Source organism: Akebia trifoliata, chromosome 10 (assembly GCF_017979445.1).
Source record: "Akebia trifoliata isolate Shusen 1 chromosome 10, ASM1797944v1, whole genome shotgun sequence".
NCBI lineage: Eukaryota > Viridiplantae > Streptophyta > Magnoliopsida > Ranunculales > Lardizabalaceae > Akebia > Akebia trifoliata.
Window position 1 is genome coordinate 27171923 of NC_141384.1, and position 14587 is coordinate 27186509.

The 14587-nt window shown below is 34.6% G+C and overlaps 1 protein-coding gene across 23 annotated transcripts; it reads left to right on the forward strand.

The window, feature by feature from the left end:
* The first annotated feature begins 4204 nt into the window (after positions 1–4204).
* LOC147393528 (uncharacterized) lies at positions 4205–12792 on the forward strand. Of its 23 annotated transcripts, none has more exons than XR_015182333.1 (9): positions 4205–4605; positions 6280–6352; positions 8264–8332; positions 8549–8604; positions 10202–10284; positions 10423–10452; positions 11068–11219; positions 11337–11397; positions 11600–11676. XR_015182333.1 is itself a non-coding variant. In XM_086456687.1 (9 exons), exons 5-9 carry the CDS (start codon positions 10260–10262, stop codon positions 12452–12454), a joined length of 588 nt encoding a protein of 195 aa, XP_086312813.1. In that variant the 5' UTR covers positions 4216–4605; positions 6275–6352; positions 8549–8604; positions 8727–8791; positions 10202–10259; the 3' UTR covers positions 12455–12792. The 23 variants fall into 23 exon arrangements, 20 of the variants coding, with proteins under 20 accessions (XP_086312813.1, XP_086312807.1, XP_086312812.1 ...); XR_015182332.1 differs by having other exon boundaries at positions 4208–4605; positions 6275–6352; XM_086456687.1 differs by lacking the exons at positions 8264–8332; positions 10423–10452; positions 11337–11397 and adding exons at positions 8727–8791; positions 11949–12064; positions 12435–12792 and having other exon boundaries at positions 4216–4605; positions 6275–6352; positions 11600–11874.
* Positions 12793–14587: the final 1795 nt, after the last annotated feature.

Here is a 14587-nt window from a genome sequence, read left to right on the forward strand (position 1 = left end):
TCCTACATACTTCCACATAAAGAAAGTGAGATAGGAGGTAAAATCTTGAGGTCATTCCAAACGACTTTGGAAGAAAATGGGTTTCACCATCTCAACATAGGCATAGAGAAGAAGTGTTTTCTCTAAAAAAAAATTAATTACCTAAAAAATATTACAAGAAAATGAGTTTTCTCGAGGAGAGTGTTTGATTGCGATTACAAATTATCAAAAGAAGAGTTGTTTTTTAATATGAGGATGGGGATAATCAGTAAAGGATAACATTAGGATTTTCTTATCTTGAAGAGAAAATTATTTTTCTAGTTGCTGCACCAGAGAGTATTTTTCCACAAAATAGAAAAGTCCTTTTTCAGGACAGAGTTAATTTCCAATGAAAATATACAATCATACTTTTGAAAAACATATTTTCCTAAGGAAAAAAAAAAAACATTTTCATTTCGATGTCTTACCATTATACAAACCCTTAGTATCTAGACCCAAAAAAGTATCTCGAAGCCTAGCATTCTTCGGTCATCAAATATTCAACTTCAATGGACCCAAATTCATGACAGCATCTTGGATACTTCGTTGTAAAGAGATTAATAGAAAAGAGTCTGATAATATGACTTGCCAGGTGGCATACTCAATCAACTCCATGACATGACAAGTTCAGTTATTATAGATCTGTACTCCTTGGGTTACATGATTGCACTTCCCCATAAAAAATGTCTCTTGAGAGAACAATGTATCCAGAGGTGTACAGATCTAGGGTTCTTGATCTTGTCCAGGTTATGGAGTCGATTAAGTATGACACTTGACGAGTCATATTATCAGGACTCAATAAAAAATTATTGACACATCTATGTTCAAATGGACTTGTTTTTTTGTTAAAAGTGAAAAAAAAAAAAACAAAAATGTTTGAATCCCAATCTTCTGTTGATTTGTTAACCCTAGACAATGTCTAGTATTAGGTTTTAAGGTGCATTTGTTCTCATAGGTAAAGAAAGAAAAGAACTTTTATTTTCGATTTGTCTCAGGTTCACTGTTCTTTTATGGACTTTTACCTTTTGGTCTCTCTTTTCCCCTCAATTTTTTCATGGAGTTGGACATGGCAAGGCATTAGAAATTAATCTAAAGTTAAGCTTATTTTTTGCCTTTTATTTTCCATGTTTCTTACAAAAGTGCTATTTTTTGATTTTATATTTGATCTGTGTTTGTTTGTTAAAGCCTTGATACAAAGGAAGATTATTTAGGTTTTTAGAATGTAAATCGCTTGGTGGCCACCTTCTAGAATTTATCCCAATACACCTGGTGGTACATTTGGAAATGGTGATTGAAATCGCCTCGACCCATCTTCCACCAAATTGTGGATAGGGGTTTGATTGGTAAATTGGGGACTTTTAGGGAATAAGGAGTCGCCACCTAGTTTAGGTCTAGAAATCGAAAATAACTCCAAAACGGATCGGGTCGGTCCACGGATCAGATAAATGGGTAAGAGGTCTGATTACGGGTTTCGAAAGGTGTTAGGCACCGAACCCGCCCGATCGAGATGATCGGTCTCTACTACGATCCAAACTATCCTATGGTCAACGGGTAGAAACTAAAGTTAAGATTATGGTCCAATTATCATCATCATCATCAAATTATATCGAATGTGCTAAATGAATCTCAAGGCCAATATTGTACCAAATCTCATGTGATTTCTCGAATTTCACATAAAATGGCAATATTTGAAAAAGCCTTGATCCTGATCTATGCTCCAAAGTCCACGTGGCAACATTTCCATCACAAATCCAAATATACAATGATTTTCTGATTAAACTAAAATAGGAATTTATGAAAATTTTCTAAATTAGGAAATCGAGAACATGAAATTTCTAATTTGGTAACTCATAGAATATCTAGATTAAAATTCGAAATTTTCTAAATTGGGAGTTTATGAAGATATGAGAATTTCTCAAATTAGAAATAAATTTCCCAAATTAGGAATTTCCAAATAATGAGTTTCTAATTAGAAATTTATACAAAGGTTTCCAAATTAGAGAAATATCAATACTGGATTTCCCAAATTAGAAAATGACAAAATTTCCAAAATTAGAATATTCCAAAAATGAATCTTACCAAAAAAATGGGAATTGTGAACAAGCGAACTTTCAAATTAGAACATATGGTGGATCAACAAGTCGGTGTTTCAACAATCAAAATATTAGGGACATGGGGTAAATTAGTGAATCAACCGCTCACACATATATCCAAATTTTCCTTTAAAAAAAAAAAAGGACACGTGGCAAACGTTAATCATTGATTGATGAAGTAATTCCCATATACATAGAGATCAATGAGTTGACTCGTGCTTGTTTTGTTAAAAAAAATAATTTTAAATTTTCATGTACATAAAAAATCAGTGAGTCAATTCAATGCCTATTTTATTAAAAAAAGTGATTTTGGAATTCTAATGTACATGCAAATCAGTGGGTCGACTCACATGACAACTTTATTCAACAAAATGATTTTTGAAATTTCCACACATACAAATCAGTGAGTTGACTCACGTGACAACTTTATTAAAAACTCAAAATTTCACATTCCAATGTATATAGAAATCAGTGGGTTAACTCAATGTGGCCACTTTATTAAAAAAAAAAGATTTTTTGAAACTCCCACACACCTACAAATCAGTGAGTTGACTCACGTGACAACTTTATTAAAAAAAAAAAATGATTTTAGGAAATCCCACACACATATAAATCAGTGAGTTGACTCACATGCACATTATTCAAAAATCGATATTAAACTTCTATGCACATCAAAAAAAAAAAAAAAAGTGAGTCGATTTAATAATGAATAAAAAAACTATGAAATTGAGAATAAATAAAAAACTTACCTTCAATCGAATAACGTTGGATGCTTGGATCCCTTCAAAAGCCTTGAAATATCGTGGGATGCCAAAGAATTCAAGATGAGGTTGTGATGGACGATAGTTGGGACTGCTATGGGTTCTCCTTAGAATAATGTGCGATTCATTCGACCTTTGAATGCATGGTTGTACGAAGTTGATGGCCACAGATATTGATAGAAGATGGAATGGAAGAAGACGTTGGGGTGTTGTGTGATGGTGTTGACAGAGATGGTAAAAAGAGAAGGAAGGAATGATGGGAGAGTTTCTATGGCTGAGTAATAGTGGCAAGGATGAAGCCGGTTGATAGGATAATTCTAGGAGAGTAGAGGCTGAGAGGGTGCTCTGTGAAAGGAGGAAGGATGAATGAATGGTGGCAACGTTGCTGCTGTAGGGACTGTAATGGTGAAGGTCTTAGTGCAACAGAAACAATGGAGAGAACTCCTAATGGTTGGGTAGCAAGGACGTGAGGAAGAAGGGCTAAAACGAAGAGTAGAACGTGAAGGAAGGGGGGTGGTTTTAATGGTGATGAGGGCTGCTACCAATGGTGAAAAAGATGATTGACAGAGGGTGATGAGGGCAGCGGTGGCTGTCTTTTTTCTTCTTCTTCCTCCCGATTCCTTTCTTCTTCCTTTCTGTTGCTGTCCAAGAGGACGTGAGTGAGAGAAGTGAGAGATAGGGGCTGTTGCAGAGGTTGAGTAGAGGGGAGATGGAGAGTTATGACTTGAGGACGTGTAGAGGCTGTTAGTGGACTGATCTTAATGGCTGAGGGTGCTGTTAATGGAGGTTGTTAACGGATTGGTCTTAGTGGCTACGAAGGGGCTGTAATGGGGCTGCCAACAGTCCAAGAAAGGAAGGTCGTGAATGGGACAGCAAAGGGGGTGCTGTTGGAGGGACTTTGGGGGCTGTAGTGTTGCAGATTTTTTGGGAAGAAGAAGGGGGCAGCAATGGACTATGGTATGCAGATTTTTTTGGGAAGAAGGTAGCAATGGGCTATGGTGATTGGAGAAGATGAAGTCAGTGGAATCCCTTTCCTCTCTTTTTTATTTCTCCTTTTTCTTTACTTTTTTCTCTCTATTATTTCCTTGATTGCTGTCCAAAAAACGTCAACCCTCTCTCCTTTCAAAATATCAGCTTCTCCTTTTATAGCATAGTTTTTCTATTTTTCTTTTATTCTCTTTCTTTCTTTCATTTATTTGTTTCTTTTTTGTTTGCTTATTCTTTGCCTTTCTTGTTTGCTTATTCTTTGACCGAACCCAAAGAGAGAATATCTCTCTTTTAAAGTTTAGAAAGAATGGGACCATGATCCCACGCTTCGCAATACGTGACACATTGGTGGATCAAACACTACAGGAAAATCGACTTATAACAACGACTTTTACCGATGGTCAGATTTTGACCGTCGATATAGAGTCATTTAGACCATCCACCCCGTTCTCTCTCTCTCTCTCTCGTCTCAAACTCGAAAATACAAGAGTCTGATCTCTCTCATCTCAAGCTCGATTACAAACGCTGATTCTCTGTCTCTCTTCTCAAGCTCGAAAATAGAAGAGTCTGATCTCTCTCATCTCAAGCTCGATTACAAACGCTGATTTCTCTGTCTCTCGTCTCAAGCTTGATTACATACGCTGATCTCTGTCTCTCATCTCAAGCTCGAAAACGAAGTCTCTCCGTCTCTCTCTCATCTCAAAGTCGAACTTAAGATCTCCTTTGAAACGGATCTTCAAATTAAGGTATTTCTCTGTCGATCTCTCTCTTTCTATCAATCCGATCTCCTTCGAAACAGAAATCCTAGATTTTTCTGTTATAGGGTTTGAACTCTCGGTCTCACGTAGTGATTTTTTTTTTGGTTATTTCTTTTGATTTGTGAGGCTGAGCTATTGGTCTCTCTCTCTATATATAATCCTAATTTCTATAGTGTTGATTCAAATTTTGGTTCGATTTCAAACCAAAATCCCAATTTTTATAAATTTAATTCAATTTTTGGTTTAGTTTCGAACCAAAACCCTAATTTTTCATTTTTATTGCGAGGATTTTAATCAAAGAAATTGATACTTTTGATTACAGTGTAGCAATCGAACCCTAAACCCTAGATTTCATTTTCTAGGTTTTTAATACTTTTTCTAAGATTTTTTAGTAATCAAGGTTGATTATAGAATGCTGTATTGGGATCTGTACTTGTCCTCTTTCAAATGCTTGCTCAAATTTACTATTGTTTTGCTAAGTTGGCATTGATTGAAGATTGTCGCATGGGTTCAAACTTAAGACAGAGGAATCTCAATTCATTCTTTTGTCCCTGTTTTGATCTTTGTTAAATGTTTATTCAGGTTGCTATGTTTAGATATGGATTTTGTTTTCATAGGCATGAAACAACTTCTCATTAGATTAGCTGCAAAACTTGATTATCCCATATTGACGGAACAATGCTGGACCATTGTATCTATTAATCTATCTATATTTCATACTATCTAGCATGTTCACAAGAATGTATGCTTTCATCGTGCTTGAGCATCTACTAGAGGAGAATCAATGGATGAATGAGTCCATTACTGCCATAGCTATTGTTAGTTTTGATTTGAGCATATGTTTTATAATTCCCTTTTATGATTAGTGTTAGATATATGGTAATTACATATGCAACGGGAGGAACAGCTGGTTGATCATCCATGTGTAACTCAACGACCATTAGTAAGGTTTGAAATCTTACTAAGTCATGGTAGCATGATTCATAAAGTAAGGTTTGTTCAAGTAATGAACGAGATAAAGCAAGGGAGATTTTGTAATAAAATTGCAACAAATAGGTCTGCCCGGTAAATGTCTCAATAAAAAATGGTATGCTTAAAATGATCTAAGGTTTTCAAAAGATATATCTTTGAACATGTGGAATAAACTGGATGGATATGTTGGCATACTGTCTTGCCAAGGTTTTAAATTTTAACGAAAATTTCAGGATTTTTTTTTGAGTTTTAGGGAACCAACAGAACCAAAATCTTTGTAGTAGTAGTTTTCTAGCTTCTACCCATAGATAAAGAGTTGATCCTCTATATGTTGGTTTCTCATCCTTGTTTGAAGTACTTATTTTTTTTCTCAGCGAAGCTATTAGTTGGCCTTAGAAAAATAGAACAGAGGAGAACGTTTTTTTAAATTCTATTTACTATACCAGATTTTATTGAAATATGTCCAAAATTTTGAATTTCGGCTATTTCATTTTGATCCTGTGGAAAACCTAGTATCTGTTGGGTTCTTATCCTGATTTTTTGCTTTGGTTGTCCTCTATTAAAAAATGAGTACAGTTAGAAGTCACTTTTTAATATATGTTATCTTCCTTAAATGTGTGAAACTTGTTATGGCTTTATGTTTCATTGGTGTGTGCCTTTTCATGATCCTTTGTTCTTTATATAGGTTAGATTATTGGATGGTGCCTCTATTTATGCACTTTGTCGTTCATGGGTGCGGAATGGTTTGCCTCAAGAAACTCAGGTTCGCTCATTTCCATCTTAATGGGTCCTTGTGTACAATTACAAGCTTTTAATGCTTTGTATGTTATGACTAATTCTGATACACCCTGTTTTTTTTCCCATTTTATAATTCTTGAACTCATGCTCTCTCTTATCTTTGCTATCATCTCCACCTTGTCCCAAAAATCGGGTCGGCAACATGAATCCTATTCAACCATATTAATTAAATGGGCAATGAAAGCAATAATATTAGTATACCTTTGAATGATTAAGAAATCTCAGAAAAATTAGAAGGAAAGATATAGAGCAATCAATGGGTCTTCTAGAATCTAGGAGGGGTTGATTTTGGTTCTAAGGTTTCTTTAAATGAATTATAAAGGGTTTCCCAGGGCATTTGAAATCAGGTTTTGGGTTATGGCGTGGTTTGAATAGATCAAAGGTCACTGGTTAAAATGAGGAAAGGGTAGCTGTTAGTGTTTGAAAGGTTGAATAGAATCTGTAACAACTAAGAAGACAATATTTAGGGAATAAGTTGCCAGTTTGAAAAGGTTATGATTGATGCAAAAGGATTTGATTGGGGCCAAAACAAGGTGTATTGGGTTTAAAACAATGATGTATTTTTAAAGGACTCTAGAGGGGCTGGAACTAACTAAGATTGATGGTAAAGGATTTGATTGGGGTTATAATGATGTTTAATGGGGTTAAAACATGGCAAGTCAATTCTTGTGTTGTCCAAAATCAGTGGCAAACAACAAATCTTGTTTTGGTTTTCTAGCAATTGTACTATTGATTTTTAGTTTAAAGTTATTGTAGATGTGTTTATCCATTTACAACTTCAATCCTTTGTCAACCATTTACTCCAAAATTCTCCTAATACAGGTTTTCACTCTCTCTTCCCTCATTAATTTATCTTTGGACAAGTTCATCTTAGTTTGGTTTTGTACCTTCAAAGGTAGGTTCACCATTTCACATTTGTGGGTGAATGTTTTGCATAATGTCTTTTGATTTTGATAGTTGCAGTTAATGGTACGATTAGCTTTTACCACATATTTTAGCTACACTATTTTGCATTGAAGGAGTAAACTGTCATAATCAGAGAGAACGAGAACCTTAATGTGTCAAGAATAGAAGAAGATGAAGAAATTGAGAAGGGGGGAAGCTGTATTAATAGTATTGATTACAAGGGGTGGGGCTTTGCACCTACTTAACGTAGCCATAGGATTGCCTAAATTTGATTCTAGCCCTTCATTTTGCAAAAAATGACAAAATTACTGTGAAATCCCAAACAACTTCTTTTAGATTGAAAAATCAACAATGTAGGATCATGCTATCAAATATTTATACACACGATAGTAAAAGAGGACATCTCCATTTGTAATTCATTTGCTTTGATGCACTTAATTTGGTTCCATCACCTTTTTTAATGGGTAAATGAGAGCACAAGTCCAATTTATTACTTCATGTTTTTGTGGCCTTGTGAGCTAGTATATTTCCCTTTTTCTTTCATTGTTTATAGTTTTGCTTTTGTTGTTATGAGTTCTATCTTTATCCTTAGGACACAAATTCCTTAAAACATATTATTCATATGGGGTTTCCTGAAGAACATACTCATGTGGGATCACCTGGTGTTGCTTTTGCCTTAACTACTTGTTACCAAAAAGTTGTGGACCACTCACATAGTAGATTTAGATTTCAAGCACAGCGTGCCCTACCAAATGCTACTATATAAAACATTGGGCTCATTAAACCATTCTAGTGTGAACTTCGAAGTATTTGGCATGATTTTCGAAGTAGTTCTTATTTTTTTGTGGAATTTCTGTCTTGTTATTTTTTCTTAAAGCTCATTTATTGTTAAGAGAAGGAAGCACTCCAAAGAAAAGCACATCCAGCGACTAGTTGACTTTTTATTTTTATTTTTTATGTTCCTCTTCAGCTTTTATTGGGCCAAAGAATTTGCATATAGTACCAGCTGCAAATGCATACGTCCAGGTTTATTTACCAAGTAAACCTTTTATCAAGTTGTTTTACATTATGCGGCAAATCTGCTTTAGAAATAATCAGGGTTGAGTTTTTCACCTCTAAAATGAATGTTAACTCTCCGTCTTTTATTTTCTTTTGATAAGTTATAAATCAATTACTTTGTGTCACAAAGCTGCTTTTGTGCTCTCTTTTTTTTTTTCCGGTCTTCTTAATATATTCACTGTTATTTTCTTGGTAGATTCGAGGCTTAGCATGGCCTGCAATTCTTGTTGGCTGGGTTGCTCGAAGTGCAAGGTATGAATATTTAATGTGGTGTTTTATTGATATATTATTACCTCTACCATGTCCTAGCTATAAATTCTCATAAGTTAGTGAAGATCACTTTCGTCTATGCTTATTTTCGCTTTGTGCTGCAGGTGTCTTTGAATGGATAAGGTTCTTGACATAAAAAGAACTTCTAAAGCCATCATTTATAAAACTAGTGAATCCTTGCCTGATGCTTCTTCATGTTGATTTATATTTTTTGCATTGTTGTATAATATAAATCTTTATACTTTGTTTTATGGGTAATTGTGTTATTGCTCACTTCATTTTTCGACCTTCCATTGGACATCTGCCCACATATTAGTTTATACTTCAGCTATAAGTCATGTATCATCGGAAAACGTTTTGACTTAAGGAACTCATTATCATAATGAGTAAAGCCTTACCAAAATATTTGTGGTCAGCTTAATGAATCATGTTCCTCCATTCAATTATATCTAAAGCCATGTCTTCTGCTATTTCAACTTCTTTTATATTCATACTCACTATGTTAATTGATGCCCTTTTTACTAATAATCTTGTTCCCTTATAACTTCAGCTCGCACATTCCTTCTTGCTGATGCTGTCATATGTTGTCATTGCACATGACTAAACCATCGCAATCAATTTTGCCTATCACACATTGGTGCAAGGCCTACATCTTTTACAGTCTTTGCATATTGATCGCTCATTTCCCATAAGTAGAGAAAAGTCTATCAAGCTTTTATTTGCTCTACTCTTGAATTAACTAAATTTTTATTTCTCTTTTCGAAAACAAAATTGCTATTGAAAGATCATTTACTATTGCAAATTCAAGGATCATAGCTTCCATTTCACTTCTTGATTCAAGTCCATACCCTATTTATTTCCAAAGCAGTCTTTAAATTCTTTCACCTACTCGAGGAACTCTTTATATATATATATAGATACATACATGTATTTGGTTAGGCAAGATCAAACACTAATCCAAAAGAAGACAAACAATATAACAAAATGATTTCAGAATCAAAGAAAAGGCATAGATGACGATGACCCTACCTATTTGATGTTCTTTACCAGGGGTTGTGCTTGTCATTAACTTAGAAACCCATTCCATTTTATGAAATTTAGCATTGGTTGGAGACACTCACCTAGTATGCACCACACGTCACTGATATGCTGAGACCTTATTATCGAAACATCTCATTATATATGACATACTTTACCCATAAAAAAGGAATTTATTGGATGACTTGTCTGTGCAGCACGTTTGTTGAGGCTGGTGTTTCCAACAACTGAAATGTGTGTCGAGTTAAGGTTGAAATGTCCCTTAAATTCTGAAAGTGACCACACTTATATCCATCTAAATTGCAGTATGGGCAGCAGATGATTCTAGGCCATCCCAGAAAAGTTATTTTAAATGATTTTAAGTGTTCTGATTAATGGGTATTTGCTGTTTTGAATTGAGTTCCTCTTCGTTTTTCATATTTTGGGTTGTAAGTCATATATTAGTTAATTAATTGGTAGTTTTTGTGTATTTCTTTTGATTGCTTTTGTGAAATCTTTTATGGGTTTTTCTTTTATGTTTAATGAGTATTGATTATTACAGGTGAAAAGGAGAATTGATTTGGTTTATGGATTGATGGGTTTGATATCTCAGACAGTTTATGATGGTGGCTACCATGTTCTTGGGTAACTAAGAAATATCACGATGGTTGTATTTTTCATATAAATTTAATAATGAAACCAAGCTATGAACTTCTGGCTCTTATTAAAATGCTTTTTTTTTTTTTGTTAATTTCTGGTTCTGGTGGATCTCTTATATGCAAGGTCATTCGAACAGCTCTTGTACCTATTAAGGTCTGTTTTAAACTACAAAATGTTCTTGAATTTTGATTCAATAGAGCTTTTTATAGATATTTGATAAACCATCTCGCCTTAACGTTCTTATTATAAAACTTGATTCTAATCCGTTGAATTTCAATAATTTTATGAAAATTACGAGTCGTGATCCAGAGCAGTGTCCCGTTCCTATAGTAGGCTATTAGCCACATACAGTGTCTACTTGGCACCTCTTGGTTGGAGATAAAACACATAGGGCTACGCACAAAGTAGAAAATGGTTTGGTTAGGAGCTGATGTTCTTTAAACTCCAACCAAGATGTGCCACATAGACACTATTCCTATTCTATAGGAACAGGACACTCCTTACTTGACCCTGATTCTAAAACTATGTGCGGGCTGAGTATTTCTGCTGTCATAAGCTGAATCAGTGATTGTTTAGAAAATTTAACAAAAAATATATATATTGAACATGTGTGAAACCATTGTTGAATTACCTCGGGATAGACCAATGTAAAATGACATGGGTTATATCGTCTCTGCTAGTAAAACCAATTTTGATATTTTCAAGCAATGGAGCAGAGAACGAAATCACTAGATGAATTCATACTGATATTGTTGGAAGTATGACCAGTGAAGGAAATGGAGTTGCTGAAAGAGAAGATGGCAAGCGTAGAGCTTGCACTAGAAGAGGCCAACAGCCTATCAAATATCGTTCACTCTGACAATGTACGACTTGAACATGATGTGGCTTTCCTCAAGGCAGTTATGGATGATACTCAAAAGGTGTGCCACTGTTCACATTCTTATCTGCCCTTCTTGTAACTAGGTTTGAATTAGTAGCTCATATTGTTTTAGTTTTGATTCTTATTGAACCGGTTCTATTGAATATATGTAAAATAGGAATTGCATTCAAGGGAAGTCCTCGCAGGAGAAAGGGCTAGAGCTAGCCTTCCAGCTACAGGTATGGGTCATATTGATCTGAAACTGTGTGCAACAATTCCAGACCTGGGATCAAAACCTCATCTTACACTTAACCAACCACCTATCAAAATGAAAGTTTTACCGTGCCTTTTTATTATCTTGATTGATACCTCTGTTTTGAGGGAATTTTATGACTTCATGAACCTGACTTGGTGTTCTAACTTTATGTGTATGTGGTACAGATTGGTCTTCTAAATGTCGACGGGTACTATAATTATTTGAAGTCCTTGCAACTTGTTGCTGGTTTGACATTGGAACGAGATGGTGAAATTAGGAAAGCTGCTCTAAATACACTTGCTACTGCAAGGCCAAGAACCTGTGTCATGGGCAACATCCCTAACTCCATGATCTACAGAAGTGTAGATCAGTATCTAGTGGCCGATACCGTTCCTGGAGTTCTCATACTTCACATTGATGCTCCTATTTGCTTCACTAATGTTGGCTACTTAAGGGAAAGGTACTTAAAAAAATACAATAAATACATGAATTTTTTTTAAATTGTCACACACACATGTATGTGCATATGTGTAGATTCATGGACGACGTGGTATTCATGGATAGAGAGAGTAGGAATGATAGTGAGGGATTCATGGACGACGTAGGTATTCATGGACAGTCGTTTTTCGCACATTATGACGTAGTGGATGGTGAGATCTATTTCATCTGTTCTTTCTAAAAGTTATGGATTTCATGTTTGTTCTTTATATTTAGTTGAATTAGTGCTAAAAATCATGTCTTTGGATTGGTTTTTATAGTTCAATTTCATCTTCATTTGTATGATTCTAGACTGCAATTTGTTTCTAAACTAGTCCTAGATTATCATTTTTCATCTATAAGATATTTGCAACGATTTTGTTGCAATAAAGCTACCTCAGAAATTGATTTGTTCAGATCTGTAGGGATAATTCTTGATCCGATTCATGCACAATAGATTCATCTTCAATTGTGCTTTTAAAGTTTTGATTTTTTAAAATTCTACTTATGATCTTTTATTTTTTTGATTTTTCGTGGTTGCAGTTACCAAGTGTTGGAATTAATCCACAATGGAATCAAACAAGTATACATGTATTTGGGAAACATTGCCACAAAATAGTGTTGTTATCACGACAAGTAAGGCGAAGTATTGTAGATTTGAGGGAGGCATGCTACCGAATTAATCCACAATGGAATCAAGCAAGTGGAGGTTGTCTTGTATGCATCTGGATTGCTTATTGCAGGAGTTTCAAATTGTAGATTAGAATTTGGATTGGCAAATAGATTTTTTAAAGTTGAAGATAGGAGGGGCATTTGGGTCTTTTCATACTGGTAATAGGGGTCAAGGTCATTAATTTCAAAACATAGGGGTATTTTCAATATTCAACAATACATGAGGGGGCTGGTGTAAAATTAAAATTTTTTTTTTAAAAATAATACTCTATAGCGACGGCCAGCGCGGCTGTCGCTATAACTCATATACATACAGCGATGGACCATTTAGCGACAACAACCGACGGCTTCCCTGGCTGTCGTTAGATGCTTTTGCGACGGTATTTTGTACCTATAGCGACGGTCGAGACCGTCGCTATAGCCCTATTTTACTGTAGTGAAATTTCAATTTTTAATTTTGGTTTGATTTTAATTAATTTGATGGGTTAATTAACTTCTGGATTGAATGTTGATTTAAATTTTAATTGTTTAATTTTAAATATTTAATCTTAATTGTTTAATTTTTAATTTGAGTTTTACTTTTTTAATTGTTCAAATTTGAATTGTTGATTTGGATTTTAATTTCAAGTTGATTAGTTGATTTGAATGTCGATTAGTCAATTTTATCTTTGGTTGGTTGATCGCTTTTAATTTACATGTTGATTGGCCAATTAGAGTTTGATTTAAGTATTATCGATTGCTTGGATTTTTATTTAAACGTTAATGGGTTGATTAAATTTCGGTTTAAAGTTTTCAAATTAATTGTTTAAATTGTGAATTAGATTTTAATTGTTTAATTTTGAATTAAATTTTAATTGTTTAATTTTAAATTAAAATTTAAGTTTTAATTGTTTAATTTTAATTTTTATTATATTTTCCTAAGGATCGAGATCTCTAAGTTGGGTTTGGAGGTCGAGGGCCATTTAGGCCATTTTTCAATTTTTTCATAAATTTCTCCAATTTCATCGATTTGGGTACCGTTATACTCAAAATCCTATTCTGAGTACAATGAAGGTACTTTCGAGACTTTTTGGAGGTCCGAAATTCATGAGGGATATTTTCGTCATTTTTTCAATTATTATCCATTTGGGTGAATTTTGGCGTGAAGTTTCTTTCAATCGCAACGTGATTATTTCTAAGTTTCGAGGTCATGTTTTCCTAGCGTAGCGAGGTCTCTAAGTTGTCCAAATGTGTAGCGAGCCTAAGTGTACGTGCTTGCTAAGTTGAGCGTATGGTGTAGCGATCCTAAGCGTGCGTAATTCTATGTCGCGTGGCAAGGAGAAAGAATAGAATAAAATTAGAAGGTGGAAGGAATTGAAAGGAGACTTCTCACAAACTTTCGAGTTCTTTGCGCTCATCATTAGGAATCCACAGCAACCGAGTGACGGATCACCAAGTCAGGCGGATGCAAAAATGGGGTGTCTACAGTGATATATGCCTATGGGATTAGCTGGGAGGATCTAAAAGGTCTGGATACACAATGTATTAAAAACATTATAAAAAAAATTCAAACATACAACATTAATTACAATACGAAAACAAGAATAATGGTGCATAAAATCAAGTATTGCGATTGTGTCCATGATGCAAAGCCATAGGTCATTCCGATTTAGGATTTTTGGACCTAGAAACAAATTAGCCATTCAATTTGATAAGCGACTTGATTCTATAGTTCTAAGACTTTGAGAGATTTGAAAATCAATTGAATCCAATGACTCTAGTTATCTGATCATGTGGCATTGGGCTAAGAGATCTCCTACAAATGGCATTGGGCTAAGAGATCTCCTACAAATGATCAGTTCGTTGAATTTTGTGATTTATTTTATTTTATTTTAAAATAAACAATCTCTTGTCATCCTATCAGACAATAGTTACCATGCATCATACCCAACTTGCTAAGGAGAGCAGATCCTCTACTCTTGTAGTGTTTTTCAATAGTTGAGAGAGTACCATGTTTAAATTTGAGATTTTTGATAAGGTCCCAT